We start from the raw sequence: 14,178 nt of genomic DNA, 5'->3' as shown, positions 1-14,178 counted from the left end.
AACTCTTTCTTGGTGTAATAAATTTAATTTGCTGGAATTTTAAATTGCTGTAACCCTTTTAGCCTCTTTGCTCATAATGTATCTTTGTAAATCTTCTTTCTTGCACAATAATAATAATAATAATAATAATAATAATAAATAACATTAACAAAAAAGGAAGGACCAAAATCCTTTTTTACATTTACACATATTAATAATAATGATAATAATAATAATAAATAACATTAACAAAAAAGGAAGGACCAAAATCCTTTTTTACATTTACACATAACTCGTTACTGTCACTATTTTTCCCACGGTTTAGGGTCAAGAGAAGGGAGGGTCAGCATCATTTACACCAGCAGAGAGGGAGAGTGAGAGAGGGAGATGGGGGAGTGTCATCATCATCTCTCAGTGTTTGGTTTTTCGTCGCGGTGAAGCTTCTCTACGAATCGTGGAAATAATATTTTATTCCAATATACAGCGAACATACCGATAAAACAGTTCGATTCCTGATACTGAATCCTCTGTCGACTTAAGGTAATGTCTAAACAAATTCATCTTGCGAAAGACCAAACCGGTTCGAATAACTGTATAACCTAATCTTTTTTATCCCACTGCATGCCAGCGTAATGCGTGTTTCTGCATATTATTATCACATTTCCAATTATGTGAGAGCAGCAACGCGCCGTCATCACAAACAACGAAGCTCATATACAGAATTATCAGTCGATTAATGATTACCGATCAATGAGCATCGCTAAATTGATTTATTCCGAATGTATTTGTCGGTTTATTTATTTTTGGAACCTATAATATGACCAACTTGTCTTTGTTTACATTATGTATGTATTACGAGTGAACCAGCATGCCAGGGAAATGATGAAACAAATCAATCTAATTCGTTTTTAAAATCGCTGCCGGAAAAAAAAATACATATAGAAACGCTCATAGAATTAGTAATTGCTTTAATGGTTAGCAATAGACCTATATGAGTTTTACTGTAAACTATAACCCGTTAACTCCCTGCTCTACCAAATGGTTGTCCATATTTTGTTAGTTTTAAATAATGCTCAAGTCATTTAAAGAATAAGTGTTTTAAATAATAGTTCACACACAGCATTGTTGGTTTACAAAAAAATTATAATAAATGAAATATAATCCTTTTGCACTACTACACTTGATTTTGGTTTTATTGTAAACAAACAAACAAGAAAAAAATGTTGAAAATGAGAATCTGAAATATTTTATGGCATACTTCTAAAAATAAAGATTATTTAGCATTTAGAAATGTTTTAATTTGATAATATTTTTAAATAAAATGGTCTTACACTTTATATTTTCAGATTTTTTATAGTTTATGTATTAATTCCGGTACTTTTACCGGAAACCGACATAACCATTTGGTAGAGGTTCATGTTTTAGAAATTAGGGGATGTGTTAAAAAAGCATTAAGTGTGTTAACTAGCTACTTTAGGAGTTAAGAAATGCAATCCATAATTTTTCTTGATGGGGCAGTTAAAGGGATAATGCCCTTGTTGTTCTATTAGTGGCATGTTAAATTTTAATGGAAGATGTTCCAATACTAAATTTAAAATTACATTGTATGTCACTGGTTTTAATTATTAACATTTGACGTTTTTAATGTGATTTTAGTGGAAAACCGTTAGAACTTCTGTGTCCAATTTTATGTTTGGTACATAGATAATAATGTGAGTTAATTTGTGTAGCTATCCATTTACAGAATTACGTAAATGACATAGAAATAATTGACCAACATCTATCACTTCTCTTCAACAGAATCAATCCCAGATCTCAATGTTTGACTGCCCTGGACAATGGACGACTCATTTTTGCTAATATGGGTTCTTGATACTAAATTACATAACTTTTACACTTGATGGCAATGTGTCATGCTCTCGAATTCATTTATTAAACACCTTTCATTTGCTATTCGGGAGGTGTTCTAATGGACCTGCCATCCGAGGCTGTGTAGGTGTGGATTTGCCTTTGACATTATGGGTTGTGGAGGCTCCAGGACAGATGTGTTGGAACCGAGATACATGGAAAGCTGGACCAAAGAGACAGAGTCCACTTGGCTGACCAGCACAGACACAGACATCCCCCTGTCCTCCATCCAAAGCATCCCTTCAGAAAACTCTTCAGAGGTGGGCTTTCCTTCAGAGAAAACTGCCAACCTGGGTAAGAACGGACTGAGAGTGTCATTTATAATGCTTTTGAAAATCTCACAGTTTCAGTTAAACACGGTTAAACACATCTGACATCACATTTGAACTTAGTCAGCCTGGTGTAACCTGTAAAAGCCTTCAAAAGAGATTTCTTTGCCAAAAGCACAGGGAAAGTGTTGCGAGTCTGCTGTTGGTGAGCAAGTCATTGAAGTAGGCCTCTTGTTGCCATGGCAATGGTTAAGTCCCTTCAGTACTTCAATACAACAATATGAGCAGGGATGAGCACAATAAGCACTCCATACCTCTTTGTGCAGAGTTGTAGCACTTTAGACGGTAGTGTGTAAATGAAAGAATTCAGATTAACTGCTAATGGATCATTAAAGTGGTATTCATAATGACTACAGGTGTCATTATTTCAATTCTTGTTTTGTATTAGGATTATTAGCCCTGTTGGGGAGATGTCTATATATAGTCACCTTCAATTGTATAACATTTTTAACAATACAGACATCAGTGCAGCTTTATAGTGATAGTCAAAAACAGCTACATAACATGGGGAAACTTGACAATTGATTTCAGATTCTCATTTACACTTACTACAAGTCTAACTTTGATTTTTAAAGAGCACCTATGATGAAAATAATCTTTTGTAAGCTGTTTGGACAGAACTGTGGGTATAGTATGTCCACAGTCATATTGGGGTGATATAAAGACATTAAGTCTCTTATTTTCAATTGAAATTTCCTGATGTTAGAATAGGATCCAAATCCCTCCCTTTTTATGCCGACCACAATGTGACGTAGTAGTGCAGTTTCCCCGCCCACTGAATTGATTGACAGGCGCGTATTAACATGTCTCTGTAGTAACACGTATAATCATATCCACAAGACAGGATGTGTGCAAAGCAACTGGGATTAAAAGTTCTGTTCAGCTCTCTATAAACAATCTTCATCAAATGTGATCAAGAATGAGTTTTATAAGTTTGAAATGTTGTTAAAACAGTGCATATTTGTACTGAATTAAAGCAATTTTACCATCTTTTAAACCACAGCCGCATGTCAGTTCAATCATAAAAGAAGACGCTTCAATCCCAGATTGTGATTTTTAAATCAGGTTTATTTTATACATTAACAGATATTCATAACACAGTGAATATTAATGTGTATACCGTCACATTTGCCAAGCAAAAACAGTAGGGTTGGGCATCTAAGCTATAATGCCGATCCGATACGCATCTCGATACAAAGAATACGATCCGATATATTAGCGATACATTTGTGACATATTGCGATGCAACACGATACGATTCACACCCATATCACGATACGATGCGATATTTCAGCACTAACTAATTAAATCAAGTTTATGAGATGATGTGAAAGAGGATGCTGTGCCATTGAATGAGTTTGATTATTTATAAACCAAGCAAAACCAAGACTTTTTTTTACAAACTGGCTCTTCTCTCAGAGCCAGAGTGTCAGTTTACAGTAGAGGGCCATTTTAGAACATATAGCACATATTATTTAAGTATTTTCAAGATAAACAGAATGTATAAGTGCAATATATATTAAAAAAATATGTATATATTTGCACTCTTTCAACATAAATAAATTTAGCATTGCACAACAAGAATTGTGATTTAACTTTTCAACTATGAAAACAAGTTTTACAAAGATATATTTTGCCACTGATTATTCAAAACTTAAGGTTGTGAACTAGCAGTGTTATGCTGCTTTGAAACATCACTGTCACTGTAAACAACAGGCTAATAAAAATATAACAAACCAGCAATCTTCTTGCTGTGAGGTGGTCAAACTACCCACTGTGCCACCGTGACACCCAATTATTTTTATCATTATTATTATTAATATTATTATTATTATAATTAAATAAAAATTAACAGGAGGAGGTGTTTAAAACCTTCGTTCTCCGTGACACTAGGCTGAATATCTTTGCAGATGAACAATGCAATGCTTACTAAGGCTTACTTTATGTAGGTCGATTAAATTATGCGCCAAAAACAGGTTGACAACACTTGTTAATAAATAAAAAATACATTCTATATTAAAAATATAAGCTGTATCTCGGAAAAATCGATGCATCTCGCAAAAACCGATGCATCTCGATTTGCTTCCAAAATTTCATTCATCCTCTGCTGCTCAACCGATGCACTCGCATCGTGCACTCGCATGACCGCGCATCGATACATATCGGTTAATCTTCCCATCCCTAAAAAACAGTGCAAAGTCAAACGGGAACTTTGTAACGACAGTGTGTGTGACTCATCGTCCTCAACGACTCATTAACTCCACAACAAATACATCAAATAATCATTGGGTAAGTTCTTACTGTAGTATTTTTCACAAATGGTTTGTTAGATCTGCTTCCTTCATGTTCACTGTGTTGTTCATCTGACACAGGCGAGGTGGAGATTGAGGCACACTCTAACAGGCACGTGGGAACGTTGGGCAGGGAGAACATTAAAGGCACATGCAAAAAAAAAAAAAAAAAAAAAAAACAGCTCCATTGTGTTTAGAGCAGAAAATCCAATATTCTTAAAGGTATAATAAATAATCTGATGGGTGTTTTGAGCTGAAACTTTACAGATATATCTGGAGACGCAAAAGACATCTTAAATCTTGAAAAGTGGTAAAATAGGTGCCCTTTAAAATCAAGACAAACTGTAATAGCTGTTAGTGTGTTTTTTGAACAAGTCTGAACCCTGGTGCGCAACATTAAATATAAACAACACCCACCAAAGACGCTTGTACAAACCAAAACAGCACATGATGTCATTAGATAAAACAATAAAATTGGCAGAATTCAATGGTGGGCATAACGAGGCTTCATGAAACACTAAAACAGTTGAAGTTTATGTGTCGAAGCTTCAAAACGTTTCGAAATCCATCTCTACACTGACACTTGGTGGTCAATTTTTATGTACTGCCCTGGAACAGCTTCAGCAAAGACACAGTAACACAAATTGAGGTATTAAACCCCACGTTGTAAAATTGAGGTTTCAGGTGATTTAGTGAAGCAGTGACACTTCCTTACTAGCATGCACAGATAATGAGTTTGAATCCAGGGGGATGCAACTATTCTGTTCTCGTAACATGTTGTTTTAACATTGATCTGTCTTTAATATAATGTAATTACCCCAGGGGTCGCAATCCAATCGAACTAGTAACTATAAGCTACTATAGTAACTATATAGTATATATTAACTATAAACGACTATTTTTTCTCTTCAGTAGGTTATGGATAAAATACGGTAATTCTTAAATAGATTTTTGGAAATCACCAGGCGACCCCCCTTCATTGTCACCCCCATTTTGAGAGCCACTGCACATGCTACATGAGATTAGAGTTTTTTTCTAACCATCTCAGTCAAACGCAGATTAGCCAGGTATTGAAACACTTCTGAAATGGCCAATGCTCTGAAGCGCTTTAGTCATGTGAGCTGATGTTTTGAAACACTGTAGTAACGTGACCTGGGTGTTTCGAATCATGATTCAGTGCGGTGTTTTAAAAGACTTGCGCTTTGGGATCTCAGCACTGTGTCAAAACGTCAGTTTCAAGTCAGCCATCCCTAAAATCCACTTGTTTTTCTCTTCATAAATGCAATGTTGCTCAATAATTCAATACAGGTGCTAGCAATGCATCTATTTGTAGCATTTTGTTATTTGTATGCATCACAAGGGAATTTTGTTCTTTAAAAAACTCTTATAGTTCCTTTGAGTTCTCAAATGCAAAATAAAATCCATAAAATTTCTCCTTTGGCCTATAAGCAAACAAATATGGTGTGGTATTTACGAGGGCACATCAAAACCTCTTAAAGCATATTGAAAAATGAAGTAAGTGTTGTCATGTAGCCAGTGATGGATGATTGGCCTTATGTGTGAAACTGTACATCAGTCATGTCTGGTCTTGGCAAGCTGGTCAAAAAGTTCAGTGTCAGGGATTTGTCTCTTCAGCAGGGCCTTCAATAAAGGATCTGACCATGAACACTTAACTTTTATAAATGAAAATAAAATATTTAAAATGACACAAGGAGAATATAAAGGTTAAAGTGTTAGATCAGCTAAAAAATGTATTACTCACCATCATGTTCCTCCAAACCCCTGAGACCTTTGATCATATTCAGAATACAAATGAAGACATTTTAGATGAATCTGTAAGCTTTCTGTCCCATCATAGTCCAGAAAAATGCCAAGAACATATTTAAAACTGTCCGTGTGTCATCAGTGCTTCAGTTGTAATTTCAGGTACAATTTCAGCATCAGTCCAGGGCATGCTTTCATGAGTGTACTGTGCACTGCAAACATGTTTTGCTGCTGACGCATTCTTTGCATGCATATTTTCGCAGGTTATACATCAGCAGCGTGACATGCACTGCTTTCATGAACATGTGCTGTTAACTGACACTAAAGAAACAGTGGAAAAAAATTAATTATTTTAATTATTATTATTATGTTGTTGAATGAAATGAAAAGACAATTAGAGCACCATGAAGTGCAACATCAATAGGAAATAAGTGTTAATATATGTCTATATTTTAAAGACATAGCACTGCAAAATGCAATTTGATTCAGGGTTTCTTGTCCTATGTATGACCTACGTTAAATTGTGTCTCAATCAGTGTCAACTATTGGTTTTCATCAAGGTAGATCTGAAACGCGGCAAGTGTAATGACAACATAGTTTACTGAAAATGTCCTGGCTTATCGAAATCCACAATAACCGTGCATAAGACCAGTTGGCTGCAAATAGCAACTGCTGCTTTGATGTTTTATTGCCTCAAGGCATGTATGCACATATTTGCCTTTTCTTTATTACAAACATTAACTGTTTTAAAAAAAATTAAAATCTTTTAAACCCATTCTTGAGGTGCACCTGATCACAGAGAGTTGGAACAGATCTTTTTATTCTAGTTTCTTTGCAAATCCTGTCTTGTGGACACATTTATGCATGACAATATAGACATGCTAAAACGTGCCTGTTAGTCAAATTGGTGAGTGGGGAAAAACACTACTATGTTGCAGTGGGCCTCAAATTAACTGGGATTTGGATCCTATTTTGACATCAAGAAATTTTGTGTTTATATCATGAAAGTGGACACACTATACATACACACGGTTCCATCCAAACAGCTTACAAAATGTATTTTGCGTAATAAGAGCCCTTTAAACAATTTACTGAGGTATCAATGTTTTACACAAAAAAATTGATATAGCAATGTATCGTTTATACCCTATACCTTGATCAGGGCTGTCCAAAGTCAGTCCTGGAGGGCCGGTGTGCTGCATAGTTTAACTACCACTTCCTTCAACACACCTGCCTGGAGGTTTCTAGTGTACATGGAAAGAGCTTGATTAGCTAGTTCAGGTGTGTCTAATTGGGGTTAGAACTAAAATATGCAGGACACCGGCCCTGCAGAGCTGAGTTTGAACACCCCTGACCTAGATAAATAGATAGATGTCAGTTAAACTGTAAAATATTTCTTAAAAGGCCATCTTTAGTGTGAGAATTGCTGATATCCTTTTTATTTTCTCCTTAAAGATCTCTTTGATGACGGTCTGCCAACACCAGCTCAGGCTTATCTGAAAGTGTGTTCTGCCATGTCTGAGGTGGGCCTGAATGACATGAAAACTGGCAGCACCCCAGCAATCCTCTCTTCTCAAGAGCAGGACGTGCTGTCTTCATCTGCTACCACTGTGCAGAGGAGAAGTGTGCTGCGGACTGAAGAAATAGTAAGTATTTAAATTGAATTTGTTGCCAGGGTTTCTGCAGGTCACACACAAAATTAGGGTGTTTTAAGGTAATTGTGAAAGAAATGTATGACATTAATAAATAAATTTTATAATACCGATAATTAGCAAAAAGAAGAATCAAATTTATTGAATATAATTCAATTTACTTCAAATGTATTTGTATAGCGCTTTTCATAGTTAATTTTTTCTCCAAAGTAGTTTTTCAAAATATGCACATTATATGGTATGGTGTATATGCCTAATTTATATATATATATATATATATATATATATATATATATATATATATATATATATATATATATATATATATATATATATATATATATATAATTCATATTATTATAAATACATTTATTTTTATACTTTTTTAATCTTGACCTGTCCACATTGCCTTTATAAATAAAAGGATATTTGCTATATTTGATATCTGAGAGAGTCAATGGTTAGAGGTTTTCAGATTTCTTCAAAATATCTTCTGTAGTTTTAGTAATCACTAAGAGGAAAGAGTAAATAATAAGTAAAGTTTCATTTCCCTTTAAGCACTAATATAATTAATATAATATATAATATTTAATTTAACTGATTATATTTACAAATCAGAAAGGTCCATGTTTAACAAGAGTTAATTAAATGTAAATGTTTCATGTAAAATATTATGTAATTCAGTTTATTGTATGATATATATATATATATATATATATATATATATATATATATATATATATATATATATATATATATATATATATATATATATATATATATATATATATATATATATATATATATATATATATATATATATATATATATATATATACACATTTTATATATTCTTATTATACATATATATTGTTCAGTAGAAAATAAGAAAATAAATTAATCTCTTTATTGGGCTTAAGGGGTTGCTTTCATTTCTTTACAGTGTGGGCTTGGCAAAGTGTATAAGCAAACATTTTCATGATATCCTTGAAGATCTATCCACAATTAAATCAGTTTTTGCTAAATTGAATCCAATCGTACAGCTGTAGTCTATGAGGAGTTTAATACAGAATACATCATGCCTAAACACACCGTAGCTGTTAAAAAATGAATGGTAAACTGCAGCTTCTTAGCACTTATTTCTTGTAGTTATTCCATGTGCAAAACAAAGCTTTTTTGGCTCAGTACCGACAGTGAAAAGGTTGCCAAGCAATATTCACAGGTGTATGTTAATAGAGTATTTTTACAACAGCTTTAAATAGGCTCAACCAATCAGATTACAGGATTTTAACTATCCAATATATAATTAGAATTTTTAAATATAATTTATTTTTAGACTTTTTTTAAGAAACATTAGTATGAAAGAAACTTTTATGCTGCGTTCACACCAGACGTGGATAAAGTGTCAAGTGTGAGTGATTTACATATTAAGTCAAAGCAAAGATGCGAATAGACGTCCTGCGATGCAAAACGCGTGAATGACGAAATTCGCACGAATGAAGTGACGCGAGTTGAGCGTTTTGCACGTTTGACTCAAATCACTCAAGTTTGAAAATCTGAACGTTACCCAATCATGGCCTTGCTCTTGTATAAGAATGATTATGTCATAGTGCAAGTTGTTGGTGTCCCGAGAAAAAATCCTCTTGCCGACACCGAACAACAGTTCATCAAACTGTGCTCGGCTCAGTCTGAAACACCACTGAAAGCCTCTATCATCCAGACAGATTTTCTGGGGAAGTTGATGAGCTCACAGAGCTGGGTGCACCTCTGAAAGGATCTAGTAGACTTAGACATGGCACCGAATGAATCTACGATGTGAATGAATATGAAGCGAATTTGAGGAAAGTAAAATCAAAATGTTCACATGTCTATTTACATGCAAATAACACCTCCGCATCTGGTGTGAACACAGCATAAGCATGTAAATATACACTGTTTTTGTAAATAACACAGTATTTAACTGTAATATGACCTATTTACTGTAGGACAGTTATACTGTATGTTACTGTATTTTAAAGTTGCATTGTGAAAATGACTATAATTTTACACTAAAGATATACACACATATATGTAAATACATATACAGCAAGATAAACGGTGCTGTAAATGTAAATACAGTATATTTGCTGTAATTGATTTACAGTGAGTTACTGTAGAGTCTACAAGAAATTGTTAACAGTGTAACCTTACAACAACGTCTACTAATCTGTCAATATTTGTGAGACCAAATGGCAGGACAACAGGATGTCCACCAAGCAAGTGACCATCACTGTGACTCAAAGTATCCGGCAGGTGGACAAGAGCGGAAAGATCAAAGAGACATCACAGACCACCTATGAGCTGATGAAGCCCGTGGACGGTCTGATGGCCACAGCGATAGACTCGGTGCCTCAGTGAGGTTCAAGACCTCATGAAGATTGTATCTGGATGGCCTGAAAGCTTTGGTGAAGGTGTGGACCAAAGAAGTACAAAGCAGGGACGACCTAAATGAAGAAATTCATCAGTGCTGTGATTAACGGGTTTCATTCAAGGGTCAAAGTATTGTTTGTCTTTGTTTTGTTTTTTCCGGTTACATTTGACCGCTTTAAAAATGTCTATTTTTATGTACTTTTCTCTATAGTGTGTGTCAAAATAATGTTAAATGTCATTTTCTGAAGGCAACAAAATGAGTCTTAGTAAAGGATCTACTGTACATACACTGAAAGCACATGACGGATCAAGAAGTGCAATTGAGTGGCCTACTGACTGACTTTGTTACAAGTGTTCAAAAAAGTAAATTGTTTAACAAAATACTAAAAACATATGTGTTTGTTTTTTGTTTGTTTTGTTGTTTGTTTGTTTCCAGTGGCTTGAAGTCGATGTATTGCGTTTGATTTTAGATTTTAAAAAACAGGGCTCTTTTGTACATCCTGCACACTTACAGTACTACCACACTATTGTTGCCTTCAAACATTTGTTCAAAGCCTGATTACAGTTTCTGTAGCATATACAACTTGGGGAGAAAAGGTACTGGACGCTTTGTTGTGTTATTCCGATACTGTTTGATACATCACTGCTCTACTGACTGAAAGATGTTATTGCAGAGTTATTAAATATTTATTGCTGTCACTTGGAAGAGCATAACCGCTTGCTGTATTCCAGTCTTTCTCTTGCTTCAAAAACAAATGAGTACACTGTGGCCATAAGAGTAAACAAGTTTAATGCTCAGGTCCAAGTGTATCTGTCTGCGGACTGCAAGATGAGGGTGTAAGATGAATGGGTATAACTTGTTGTAAGTTAGAGGTGTAACTTGCAGTTATCGAGATCCCATTGAATCATGCGAGATGTCACAACGAGATGTTGTTGGCAAGGTAGTGGAAATACTTACCAGAGAACGTTTTCATGAGTTTTCTGCAAATGTATCCACAACCATGTCACTTGATATATCACTATATTAATAAATTTAGCAACTCCACTCACTAACTTAAAATATTATGAAGGCAAAATTTTAAAATAATGAAGTGCACAGATACATGGTTTATGATTACCACTACTACTAAAATAAGAGCAGCACATGTTGATTTCATTCCAACTTTTATCAACACTCAGTTGGTAACTTGGTACTAAGGGGCCTAAAGTGTGCCAAGAAAATCTCCCACACACCATATCCTGAATTATTCATTCAAGGCAGTATTGATCCAGGTTTTCATGTTGTTAATGTAGAATATCTGACGTTGCCATCAGCAGAAACAAAGACCCATCAGTCCAGGCAAACTTTTCCAATCTTCAATTGTCCAATATTTGGTAAACCCGTGTCAATCATAGCCTCATTTTTCAGTTCCCAGCTGACAGGAGTGGCACTAATGTGATCTTTTACTAACTCTCAGTTAGAGCCAGTCTTGTGATAAATCAGCTTTCTTCTCCATTCTTACACTCAGTTTCAGTGTCAGCAGATTGCCTCAAACATCTCTATGTTAATTGAGTTGCTGCCATGTGTTTGATTGGCGGGTTTAACTACCAATGAACAAAACATTTGAGCCTTTGAATTAGGTGGCCTTAATTAGTATGTAGTTCAAATTTAATTATTTATTTGGTACAATGCACATTTTATGTACATACAGTTGAAGTCGGAATTATTAGCCCCCCTGTGCATTTTTTCCCCAATTTCTGTTTAACAGAAGATTTTTTTCAAAACATTTCTAATCATAATAGTTTTAATAACTCATTTTTAATAACTGAATTTTATTTTTGCCATGATGACTAGAACAATAATTTACTAGATATTTTTCAAGACACTTCTATACAGCTTAAAGTGACATTTAAAGGGGATAATATTTTTGACCTTAAAATGGCTTTTAAAAAATTAAAAAATGAGTTTATTGTAGCTGACATAAAACAAATAAGGCTTTCTCCAGAAGAATAAATCTTATCAGACATACTGTACTGTAAATAAATTCAAAGGGGGGCTAATAATTCTGACTTCAACTGTATATCTTTTTACAATGTACTTTTTTATTATATGCATGTAACTGATTTATGTAATTGCACTTATAAATGCCCTGTCAAAATACCTTTAACCTTGCCATGCCACCAAACCTTTCCCTTAAATATATATCCCACCTCAAGGGTTGTGCAATTCAATATGAACACTCCACTTATTTTTTTGACGCAAGTACCTTGTAGTTAAGACCACTTAATATGATAAATATTTATATAGGTTAAAGTAAGTTTCTATATTTACTAACATATTTTACCACTTGAAGACAGTTAAAGTAATTAGCGTGCATTTCCTCTTGTTTTTGTTCAAATGCATCATTACAAAAGTATAAAATGAGTATTCAAACTGCCTTTAAGTAATCATTTTCTTAATGTACTTATTTAAAGTCCCTAAAGTTTGAGAACTACTAAATGCCACAACCATATCACCCTGCAGGTCCGGTTGCTCGCTAAACCTAGACAGGGCTGAGCCTGGTCAGTACCTGCATGGGAGACCACATAGGGTTGCTGTTGGAAGTAGTTCTAGTGAGGCCAGCAGGGGGCGCTCAACCTGCAGTCTGTGTGAGTCCTGATGCCCCAGTAAATTGAAGGGGACACTATGGGCCCTATCATACACCCGGCGCAGTGGGGCGCAAGACGCGGCGCAATAATCTTTTGGTAGTTTCAGCTTGGCGCAAGAGTCGTTTTGAGGCGTTGCGCTACGCTGTTTAAATAGCAAATGCATTAGCGCTCATTTTTGCGCCCATAGGCGTTCTGGTCTAAAAAGGAAGGCGTTCTGAGGCGGACCGCTCGCGCATCGCTAGTTTAAGAATCTATAATAGATTTTTCATTAGACCAAAACAAACCCGGTCTAAACTCCGGTGCAGAGTTGCGCCTCGCTTACGCACTGCTTAATACGCACAAGAGAGCAATAGGCAAATATCTTTACATATAAAAAAATGTAAATATTAAGGATATATATAGTATATAATAAGAATAGACATAGAATAAAAATATAACGGATTAAAATATTACAAAACATATTATTTTCTAGCCTACATAAATATGAAAAACCACTGCTTTTATGTCTTCTTCATCTCGGGAGGCTTTTTCAGTTCATTCATAACAATTTGCTTTTGTATAATGTTATTATTATTAGCAGTATTATTCATTATATCCATATTTATATTTGTTTTATTAAAAACAAGCTTAGATTTGCCCACCTGTCAGGTTTTAGACCATATGGGGCACATCATGTGTTTTAGGATATAACTCAGGTTTTTGAGCACATTTTGCTATTATTATTCATTTATTCGTTGCTGGAAATTAGAACAGAATTTAGAATAGAAAACTTAAAATAGTTTTGAAACGAATATTTGCGCTTAACAAACCAAATTATTTATTTATAGACTAATTGATGTCTGTGCGTAAAGGTTTCCCTATCCAAGAGCGAAAGTGAAAGTAGTTCCATTATCTCTCATTCTCACGCAGTAGATGCTCTGTTTAAAAGTTTTATGTTAAAAAACTGTTAACTGTTAACTGTTTGCTTGTGAAATGCTCATTTTTTCCACTTAGACTTACTTTGCGTCCTGTAAATAGCAAATGCGCTCTTGGCGCGACGCAGCTGGGTCTTAAAGGGAATGGAAGATGATACTCTAATTGGTTTATTCTCAAAACACACCTACAACTCATTAAGAAAATAAACTCAACCCTTTTAGACCATGCGTCCTGGCGCAAGGCAAATTTCCTGTCCTTAAATTAGCAAAAACGCGTTCTGACACGCCCTGAGAGCGTTTGCGC

The 14,178-nt window shown here is 34.7% G+C and overlaps 1 protein-coding gene across 2 annotated transcripts; it reads left to right on the top strand.

Annotated features, from left to right (window-relative positions):
- Nucleotides 1–392: 392 nt before the first annotated feature.
- baalcb (BAALC binder of MAP3K1 and KLF4 b) lies at nt 393–11,031 on the top strand. Of its 2 annotated transcripts, XM_087298149.1 has the most exons (6): nt 393–519; nt 1,780–3,360; nt 4,409–4,619; nt 4,690–6,461; nt 6,670–7,917; nt 10,147–11,031. In XM_087298149.1, exons 5-6 carry the CDS (start codon nt 7,786–7,788, stop codon nt 10,318–10,320), a joined length of 306 nt encoding a protein of 101 aa, XP_087154275.1. In that variant the 5' UTR covers nt 393–519; nt 1,780–3,360; nt 4,409–4,619; nt 4,690–6,461; nt 6,670–7,785; the 3' UTR covers nt 10,321–11,031. The 2 variants fall into 2 exon arrangements, with proteins under 2 accessions (XP_087154275.1, XP_087154274.1); XM_087298148.1 differs by lacking the exons at nt 4,409–4,619; nt 4,690–6,461 and having other exon boundaries at nt 1,780–2,181; nt 7,727–7,917.
- The last annotated feature ends 3,147 nt before the right edge of the window (nt 11,032–14,178 follow it).

Source organism: Danio rerio, chromosome 20, assembly GCF_052040795.2.
Source record: "Danio rerio strain M-AB ecotype USA chromosome 20, GRCz13ab, whole genome shotgun sequence".
Taxonomy (NCBI): Eukaryota; Metazoa; Chordata; class Actinopteri; order Cypriniformes; family Danionidae; genus Danio; species Danio rerio.
The sequence above is the reverse complement of the archived record's forward strand: the minus strand, read 5'-3'. Positions and strand labels throughout refer to the sequence as shown.